Source organism: Erythrolamprus reginae, chromosome 2 (assembly GCF_031021105.1).
Source record: "Erythrolamprus reginae isolate rEryReg1 chromosome 2, rEryReg1.hap1, whole genome shotgun sequence".
In the NCBI taxonomy this organism is placed as follows: domain Eukaryota; kingdom Metazoa; phylum Chordata; class Lepidosauria; order Squamata; family Dipsadidae; genus Erythrolamprus; species Erythrolamprus reginae.
Window position 1 is genome coordinate 189,980,018 of NC_091951.1, and position 10,410 is coordinate 189,990,427.

Genomic DNA, 10,410 nt, shown 5'->3' on the forward strand with positions numbered 1-10,410 from the left:
GGACAGATAAAAATTGAGTCACCTGGTACTGGGTGAGATTACACCCAGTAGGTGAAATTATTATTATTATTATTATTATTATTATTATTATTATTATTATTATTAGTAGTAGTAGTAGTAGTAGTAGTAGTACTATTATTACTATTAATAATTATTATTTATTATTAAATTTATTAGTGCCTATCTCACTGTGGGTTACTTTTCTATGATTGTGAGGTGGCTCACAATCAGAAAATAAAGCAATAAAAAGGAAGTTTAAACAAAGTGAAAGTAAAATATAATAATAAAAGAATGAAAAAGAAAACAAAGGAAATATATCAATGACTATAAAAAAGATGGGAGCAGAAAGCAGAGAGGGGAAGTGTTTTGCTGTCAACCTCTAGGGTTGAATTCCCCCATTGGATCCCCAGGCTAATTTGCAGAGCCAGGTGTTTAGGTTTTTATGAAAGGATAGAGAAGGCTCTTCTGGACAGTCAGAGTTCTTCAACGAATGGGGTCTTCATTAGGCCCTCTCTGCCAGCCTAAGTAGAATAGTTGTTTTGAGCTAAGAAAGCTAGCATGATTTCTCTAGCTCTAAAAACCTCAGTTCCTTGACTTGAGAAAGCCAGCGCACAAGCTAAAAAGGATTAAGGTAGGCTGCTCTTGGGCACAAGAAGGAACAATCAACTTGATTGAGAATGAAATATTGCTTACCAGGAGCAAAGTGTGTTTAAAGAATTTGTATGCAATTTCCCCCGGAATAGTTTAAAATAACAATTGAACAGTCTTTTAAAAGACTGAACAATATTAAGGGAGACCAAAGACGGATGGACATGAAGTGCAGAGAGAAACAGACACAGATAAAAATATGGCTGCATTAGAGCTTGATAATACTGCAAGAGGTCATTTCAAATGTACAATATGTGGTAAACCTGTCTCGGCTCAGGAGCAATGTGCTAGTCACAACATGCAGCCCACAATGGCCTTCCTTGATGTTCATTGGTGCTTTTACAGCTAATAATAGAAGATAAACACACACAAATATTCTTCTCATGGACTTTGGATAATCAAATGAAAATCCTTACATTTTCTGATTGCTTATTTGACCCCTATGACAATCATTAAATGTTGTACCACATGATTCTTTACAAATATATATTTTCTTTTATGTACACTGAGAGCATAGACACCAATGACAAATTCCTTGTGTGTCCAATCACACCTGGCCAATAAAGAATTCTATTCTATTCTAAAATTAGTGCCTGATTTCAATGTGCTTTATCCCCATCTAATGAGGCGACTCTTTTAATTTCCCTCAAACAGTATCAGAAAGGGACTATCCTCAACCACGGAGTCAATAGCAGCAGCACCTTCTATGTTCTGAACCCACACAAAAATCTTCCTGGCACAGAGAAGATTTTCAAAGAATGGTTTCAAAGGTAGGTATTTGCACTATGTATCTATTGTACCGATTTTGTTTTGTTTTTTAATCTCTCTTTCATTTTTTTTAAAAATTAAATTAATTTATAAATTTAAAAAACAATATTGTACCAATTTTGGATCCTTCGGGGAAGCCATAGCATCACACAATCTGTCCATGGGCTTCTTTTTGAATCACGTTTGCTAACCTAACTCACTCCAAATAATAATCTTGTTTTTTTCTCTGCTTATTACTTGATAGTGAACCTGGATGGACAGGAGTGGTGGGAGAGGTTCCCAGTACAGACCAAGTACCACTGGCCCTCGAAGAGCGTGACCTCTACATGTGAGTACAAGCACAGCTGCATATCCCCTACTAGTGCCAACAAAAAGTTTCAATGCTTGAATGAACTGCAGATAGAAAATTTCCATAATGAAAGCTATTAAAACATAGAGGAAGTGGCTCCTGAGTCTGACGTAGTTAAGGATAACATTTTTCTTGGTTATACTCCTAATTGCAAGTGTTCTTGCAATTGACAAGAAGTTTTTAATACAGTAGATCTCAGCTACATGGGCTCATTGGAGAAATGCTATTGTCTGTGAAGTATGTGAGCAGAGACCTAGAGCAGGGCTGTCAAACTTGTGGCCCATGGGCCGGATCCATCATGTGTTGGCCATGTCATGCCTGGTTTGATGAAGGGGAAAAAGTTATGATATGTCATGCGACGCTGCCGTGACAATGCAAAATTTGACACTCCTGGTATAGAGAATGCAGGAAAATGGAAAAGTTAAAAAAAAAAGTTGCCCAGGAATACATTTTTCTCTGAATGTATTTAAATATTGTTTACTGTTCCTTAAGTATTTAAACTCAGATAATAATTATGCAAAATCAAAATATCACAGAGAGGTAAGAACTGGTTTAAGGGTAAAGAAAAGAGTTTCTATGCCATAAGTATATTTTGGGCTACTTACCAGAAAACAATGCTGGAAACTCCTTGATTTCCCACCCCATTCATATAACATTTATCAGTGGCTTTTATAACCCTACATTAAATGACAAAATAAGCAACAAGCTTATCCTGAACCTTGTAAGCCAAGCCTAGCCTTTTCCAAGAACATTAATAGCAAGTCATGTGTAAAAACACATTTAATAGATGTGTTCAATTCAGCTAGGAGGTTTTGGTTCATTGTAGCCAACTTCTAAATGAGGAGAGAAGATGTCTTAGCAGATGTAATTCTTTTGCCAGCATCAAGCAAGCATGCCAGAGGAAAAGAATGGTCCCTTTGGGTGGTTAACTAAGCAGGCAATACTCTCCTGCTTATTATTCCTAATATCATATGTTGTATCACATGGTATATTTCATATATTTCATATCATATCAAAATGCTAATAAAATCAGAAGAGAATATACAAAGTAGTCACTAAATGAGTCACATTTGAAGAAACTTACAAATATATCCATAAAGTGTTAATATAGAAGTATTATTTTTTATCTAGTCATATAGACCATCTATTGTTCCATCAGTTTTGATACAATATCTTATTTCAATGCATTGGTATGTATATAATTATTATTTAGGTACCGTATATACTCGAGTATAAGCCGAGTTTTTCAGCCCCAAAAATGGGCTGAAAAACCCGACCTCGGCTTATACTCGGGTCACCACAAGAGGGCGCCGGGTCACCACAAGAGGGCGCACCACGGGAGCCCGGCAGACATTGCTGGCTTGGGCGGGTATGGGAAAGGGCAATGTGCGGCGGCAAAGGGCGCTCCAACTGAAGCGGCTGTGGCAAGAGTGGGGCAGTTGCCTCCTCTCTCCGGCTCTAGCAAAGATGCCAGCCAACTGCAAGAGGGGAAAAGACGATGGGAAGCCGGTGAGGTGGGGTGGGGGGACTCATGAAGCAGGAATCCCCCCCCCGACCTCACCAGCTTCGCATCGTCTTTTCCCCTTTAGCACGCCGTCGGAGCAGTTGGCTGGCAACTTTGCTGGTGCCGGGGAAAGGAGGCAACTCACCCTTCCCACAGCCGCTTCACTCAGAGCCCCCTTTTACTTCCCTCTTGCTCCTGTCGTCGTCTTGCAGCTGCCTTCCCTTCCTCGGGTCCAGCAAAGTTGCCAGCCAACTGCTCCGACGGCGTGCGAGAGGGGAAAAGACGATGCGAAGCTGGTGAGGTCGGGGGAGGGAGACTCATGAAGCAGGAATCCCCCCCCCGACCTCACTGGCTTCCCCTCGCCTTTTTCCCCTCGCACGCCATCGGGGCAGTCGCGGGGGAGAAGAGAGAGAGGGTGCCTGCGTGCACCCTTTCTCTCTCCCCCCCTCCACCTAACCGGCTTCCCCTCGCCTTTTTCCCCTCGCACGCCATCGGGGCAGTCGCGGGGGAGAAGAGAGAGAGGGTGCCTGCGTGCACCCTTTCTCTCTCCCCCCCTCCACCTAACCGGCTTCCCCTCGCCTTTTTCCCCTCGCACGCCATCGGGGCAGTCGCGGGGGAGAAGAGAGAGAGGGTGCCTGCGTGCACCCTTTCTCTCTCCCCCCCCTCCACCTAACCGGCTTCCCCTCGCACGCCATCGGGGCAGTCGCGGGGGAGAAGAGAGAGAGGGTGCCTGCGTGCACCCTTTCTCTCTCCCCCCCTCCACCTAACCGGCTTCCCCTCGCCTTTTTCCCCTTGCACGCCATCGGGGCAGTCGCGGGGGAGAAGAGAGAGAGGGTGCCTGCGTGCACCCTTTCTCTCTCCCCCCCCTCCACCTAACCGGCTTCCCCTCGCATGCCATCGGGGCAGTCGCGGGGGAGAAGAGAGAGAGGGTGCCTGCGTGCACCCTTTCTCTCTCCCCCCCTCCACCTAACCGGCTTCCCCTCGCCTTTTTCCCCTCGCACGCCATCGGGGCAGTCGCGGGGGAGAAGAGAGAGAGGGTGCCTGCGTGCACCCTTTCTCTCTCCCCCCCTCCACCTAACCGGCTTCCCCTCGCCTTTTTCCCCTCGCATGCCATGGGGCAGTCGTGGGGGAGAAGAGAGAGAGGGTGCCTGCGTGCACCCTTTCTCTCTCCCCCCTCCACCTAACCGGCTTCCCCTCGCCTTTTTCCCCTCGCATGCCATGGGGCAGTCGTGGGGGAGAAGAGAGAGAGGGTGCCTGCGTGCACCCTTTCTCTCTCCCCCCTCCACCTAACCGGCTTCCCCTCGCCTTTTTCCCCTCGCACGCCATCGGGGCAGTTGTGGGGGAGAAGAGAGAGACGGTGCCTGCGTGCACCCTTTCTCTCTCCCCCCCTCCACCTCACCAGCTTCCCCTCGCCTTTTTCTCCTCGCACGCCATCGGGCCGGTCGGCTGGTGCCTTTGCTTGAGCCTGCGAGAGGAGGCAGTGGGAGGAGTGGGGCAATTGCCACCTCTCCCCAGCTCAAGCAAAGGCGCCTCCAAAGGCAGCGCACACAGAGAGAATGAGTGCGAGCCTGAATGAGAAGCGGCTGGCTACCTTCTTGTGTCCCCGTTTGGTTGCGTTTAAAACTCAGAGCTTGAAGTTCTCCCTGAGTTGAGAGGAGAGGAAAACGTACCATTTGGCAGCTGATTGATTCGCACTTGCACGGGCTGGGTGAGGAGAACCCTACATAGCCTTAGGCGGCTGGGAAAGTGAGGGGGAGCCAAGGGAACAAAAAAAGGATCGAGAATCAGCTTTGGAAGAAGGTGTGTGTGTGTGTGAGCGCCTGTCCACCCTGCAAAGAATGCCAGCTACTTCTTTTTCCCTCGCTGAAACTGGGAGGGGTTTTTTTCTCCTTGCTCCCTCTGTGTGTGTATTTGTCAACAAATAAACCCTATCGGAGTTGGCAGGAAGCCCTAGAGCGGCGTGGGGGTGGGCTTGTGAATGAAAGGGAAGCCAAGGCAACAAAGAAAAAGGGGAAGGATGAATTTTGGAGAGCGAGTGTGTGTGTGTGTGTGTGTGTGTGTGTGTGTTTGTTTGTGTGCTTGCCTGCCCCCTCCCCCCCCTGAAAAATGCCAGTTACCTCTTTGAAGGAGGTGTAGCCAAAGTGCCTCCTTTCCCCCTGGCTTAAACCAGCAGGGTTTTGGTTTTTTTTACTCCTCACTCCCTTAACCTGTGTATTTGCCAACAGGTTTTAACTATTCCTCTCTCTCTCTGAGTTTCCCTTAGTTGGATTAAAAAGACCTCCTGCTGTCCAATTCTCCTCCCCCTCTTTTGAAAAGATTTAAACTGTTTAAAAAATGGTATCTTGTGGTAGTTGCTGTCCTTGCTTGGATAGGATTTAATAATGTGTAATGAGGCAAGAGCTAGACAGGAATTTCTTAAGTGTGTTTGTGGATCTTTAAAAGTTGCCTTTTATAAAGTGGGTTTGAGAGCATATCTATCTATCTATCAATCAATCAATCTATCTATCTATCTATCTATCTCTCTATTTATCTATCTATCATTCTATCTGTCTGTCTGTCTATCTTTCTATCTATCATTCTATCTATCTATCTATCTATCTATCTATCTATCTATCTATCTATCTATCTATCTATCTATCTATCTATCTATCTATCTGGTTTTCTATGCTGATAACCTCACAGCAGCTAATGCTGAAGCTGTTTGGACATACAGATTTATTTATTTATTTAATTGGATTTGTATGCTGCCCCTCTCCAAGGACTCAGGGCGGCTCACAGCATATATAAAAACAGAACAATAATGTAAATCCAATTAATGATGAGAAGGAATCTAGTTAGGTTTTAGCATTGTTGCTGATTGAGCTACTTTTTTACTTTTTAATTTGTTAATATTGTTAATTTGTTTACCCTCTTTTAAATTTACAGAGCTAGTTTACTGGTTTTCTTTAAAATAAATATTCTAAAACATGTCTCAATTAATGTAATTTTATTGGTTTCCATTTTTATAAGTTACCAGTAGCCACTGCATTTTCTAACCTCGGCTTATACTCGGGTCAATAAGTTTTCCCAGTTTTTGTGGCAAAAATTGGTGCCTCGGCTTATACTCGGGTCGGCTTATACTCGAGTATATACGGTACCTTAAACTATTAAATGTAGATGACAGAAAGAAAAAGTAGTAATCACAGTTTGAATATTAATATTGGAAGCATTATTATTTGACTTTTTCTTCAAAATTAAATATAACACTGAACATTAAATGAAAGACTCAAGAAAGAATACATATCAACATATTTATTTTATAACAGATTTCAGTCTAGGCTAAATTACTTGATCTTAAAATTTCCAATGTATTATTCCATTGTACATATGTGTGAATGGAGATATGTATATTTATATCTGTTAATAAAGGAAAGATAAATGAAACTTCCCTTTCCTGAAAGCAAACTTCGCACTCCCTTTTGCCATGGGTAAGTGCCATGAACAAGCAAAAGAAGGGTGGCAGCCTTCTAATACGTGATTGAGAGGCAAGCATTTTAAAAGATTTTCTATTTTCAAATTCTTGTGAAAGTATAACATCTGGAAATGAAGAAATTGCACAGTGGGAATCTGCCAGATTTTTCTGAGGTGTCAATTTGTTTTTTCTTTTCTTTTAGCTATGCCGGTCATGGGGCAGGTGCACGTTTTGTGGATTCCATCTTAAAAATGGATTGCAGAGCTGTGGCTTTTCTTTTTGGCTGTAGCAGTGCTGCCCTAGCAGTACAGGGCAACCTAGAAGGAAATGGTGCTATCCTCAGGTTCATCATGGCAGGATGGTAAGTTGCTAAAACCCGGTCAATCATCTTCGTAATTGCCGAGGATCATAGATCCTAAATCCTGATGTACTGACTTCCAAGCTATGATGGGAAGAGTATACATGAAACCAATACAGAGAAATCTTTGTTCTCCTAAAGCTTCAGGAGAAAGGAGACAACATCCAACATGAAATGCTTGTGCAAACCTAAATATTATACAGTAGAGTCTCGATTATCCGACATGAACGGGCAGGCTGATAGTCGGATAGCCGAAAATGTTGGATAATCCAGAGGGTCTAAGAAAACCCTTGAAATCACTGAATTGCAAACACCATAGTCATCTGCTACCTTCTGCAATGTCTCTCCATTGTCCAGTCTCTTGATTGCCTCAGGTTTCTGCTCCATTGCTACAACAACCTTCTTACTTTTCATTACAATGTTTGGGGGCATGTTTGCAGGTCTGGCTCTTCAGATTGCCTTCCTCATTGTGGCTGCCATGTTTTGGGGCGTGTCTGGAAATGCCTACAGCCGCGCCCCCAAGCAGCCGCAACATCAGATAATCTGGAATGTCGGATGACTGAAGGATGGATAATCGAGACTCTACCGTACTTAGTAACTGAGTAATACTTTTGCTCTGTTTCGCCTACTAACTGATGTATCCAAGATTCTGCTATAAACATGACTTGTCATCACATACTTCTTTCCTCTTCCTTGTTTTCCAGTCCCCTGGTGCTGGGTAATCTCTGGGATGTAACAGATCGAGATATTGATCGCTATATGCAGGCACTTCTGAACAACTGGCTCAAGGCAGGTTCTGGGACCCCCTTGCTACAGCACATCATTGAATCCCGCCAGGCTCCCAAGCTCAGATATATGATTGGAGCTGCTCCGATTGCATATGGCTTACCAGTATTCCTGAAATAGAAACATGAGATCTAATTTATGGGGTGGTGGCGAAGGGGCTTTGAATGAATTTATTATTATATTTTAAATTGCCTTAAGTATATAATGTGTTTAACTGTGTTTCAACAGAAAAGAAAAATATTTAACGTATACTAGTTTATTTGGCCACAGTCTGCCTTGCCTTTTTACTGTAGCAGGCCTGCATTAGCTCTTATGGAAGAACCTATGTAAGCTGCTATCTTTTGAAATATGTACCACATTTGTACAGAATAAATGTTCAACTATTGTAAGTTATTCTTAAATCTATTTGTATTTTAATATTTTAAAACCTCAATAAAGGTTAAAACCCAAATAACCTGTGTATACATGAAGTCAATCCTGAACTTGGGGCAGGGGATATGTTCTAATCTTGACTGAGGATGTTTGAGTTGGCTTGTCTAGGCTGAGGTGACTGGACTAATATGGGAAATAGGTAACAATCCTGCCAGACTTTGTATTCCAACTTTCAGCGGCCTCAGTCAGTATAGCAATTCATTAGAGATGCTTGGGAAAGCATGCAATTTAAAATATTTGTATTCTACTAGATAATGTATACCCCTTCCTTGGAATTTTAGTTCGTTCTACTTTTATAAAAAGTATAAGTAAGAGCTTGTTAGCTGCATATTTGAAAGTTGCTAATAAATGATGGTAAAAAGCTGAACAATTGTATTGTGTACAGCTTCCTCTTTTTTGGCATTTCTTTTGTTTAGTTTAGTTTAGTTTAGTTTAATCAGATTTGTATGCCGCCCCTCTCCGCAGACTCGGGGCGGCTCACAGCCCCCAAATTTCCTTTTTATCTTGGCCCCCAAATTTCCTTTTTATGTGCTGATTAAGTAAGATCTTGATTATATAACAGAGAGGAAGCAACTGGTGAAGCTAGGCAAAATCACATCTGATACCTATACAATTACCACAGGAGCCCCCGAGGGCTGCATACTTTCTACACTTTTCTCTCTATACATCAATGTTTTCTCTCTATACATCAATGACTGCATTTCAAAAGATCCCTCTGTTAAAGTACTGAAGTTTGCAGATGACGCAACAGTAATTGGTCTCATTCGAGACAGTGACAAATCTGCATACAGATAGGTTGAACAACTAGCCTTGTGCAACCGGAACAATCTTGAACTAAACACACTCAACATCGTAGAAATGGTGGTAGATTTTAGAAGAAACCCTCCTATACTACCACCTCTTACAATACTAGACAACAATGTATCAACCATAGAGACCCTCAAGTTCATAAGTTCTATCATAGCTCAAGACTTAAAATGGACACCTAACATCAAAAACAACACAGAAGGTTCTTCTGCACCAACTCAAAGCTCAGACTGCCGAAAGAGCTGCTGATTCAGTTCTAGAGAGTAATTATTGAGACTGTTATCTGCATTTGTGTAACTGTCTGGTTTGGCTCTGCAGCCCAACAAGACAGACACAGACTTCAACAGATAAATAAAAATGCTACCAATCTGCCTTCCATTGAAGACCTGTATACTGCACGAGTCATAAAGGACTGAGAAAATATCTACAGACCCCTCTCGTCCTGGACACAAACTGTTTCAACTTCTACCTTCAAAACAAGTCTACAGTATAGGGCACTGCACACCAGAACAACTAGACACAAGGACAGCTTTTTCTACGAATGCCATCACTGCTTAACAACCAATTCCCACAACACTTAAACTATTTACTAAGACCATTACTATTCTTCTCACCCTCCCTATTACCTATATCCTTCTACCTCCAACTATAATCTTGTTGCTTGTATTTTTACGATTTATATTGTTCTTAGTGTGATTTGATTTATTAGTAACATACGATTCACTAAGTATTGTATCTTATCATTCTTGAATGTATTTTTTTCTTTTCTTTTTATGTACACCAAGAACATATTCATCAAAGATAAAATTCCTTGTGTGTCCAATCACAATTGGCCAAAGAATTCTATATTCTATTTATTCATTTTTATTCTAGCAACAGCCCAAAACTGGATAAATTATTTACCACAATATGGGAAATTAACTTTTCCTGTTTGATCTCCAGATCCCTAGCTGTGTCAGAGCCTCTAATTTAAATTTTCAGAGGCCATAACATGGAATGTGGGGAGTAGTCCTGGTTCTTATAAAGTTGTTTTTGCACTGAGAAACTCTCATTTTGATCTTGGGGAACCCTCATGCCCAGGGATGTCAATAGATGTAACCTCTGCACAGGCAGTAGAAAGAGACAACCCTCTCAAATCCAAATCTAAATTAGCTGCATTCTTGAATCAATTGTTTCTTCTACAGCTCCTCAGATTTAAAAAGGACATATTTAGTCAGGATAACTACATTGCATCAAATGAGTTACTTGGTTGACCAGGAGAACACTAGTTGATGTCATAGTATATCTGGAGGGGACTATAGAGGATG

General features: G+C 42.3%; 1 protein-coding gene across 1 annotated transcript in view; it reads left to right on the plus strand.

The window, feature by feature from the left end:
- Nucleotides 1-8,315, plus strand: part of ESPL1 (extra spindle pole bodies like 1, separase) — a 62,981-nt gene extending 54,666 nt beyond the window's left edge. Inside the window, 4 exon segments of the mRNA XM_070740886.1 lie at nucleotides 1,303-1,418; nucleotides 1,661-1,744; nucleotides 6,923-7,081; nucleotides 7,783-8,315. Of these exon segments, the coding sequence (XP_070596987.1) occupies nucleotides 1,303-1,418; nucleotides 1,661-1,744; nucleotides 6,923-7,081; nucleotides 7,783-7,984 (561 nt within the window). The 3' untranslated portion in view covers nucleotides 7,985-8,315.
- The last annotated feature ends 2,095 nt before the right edge of the window (nucleotides 8,316-10,410 follow it).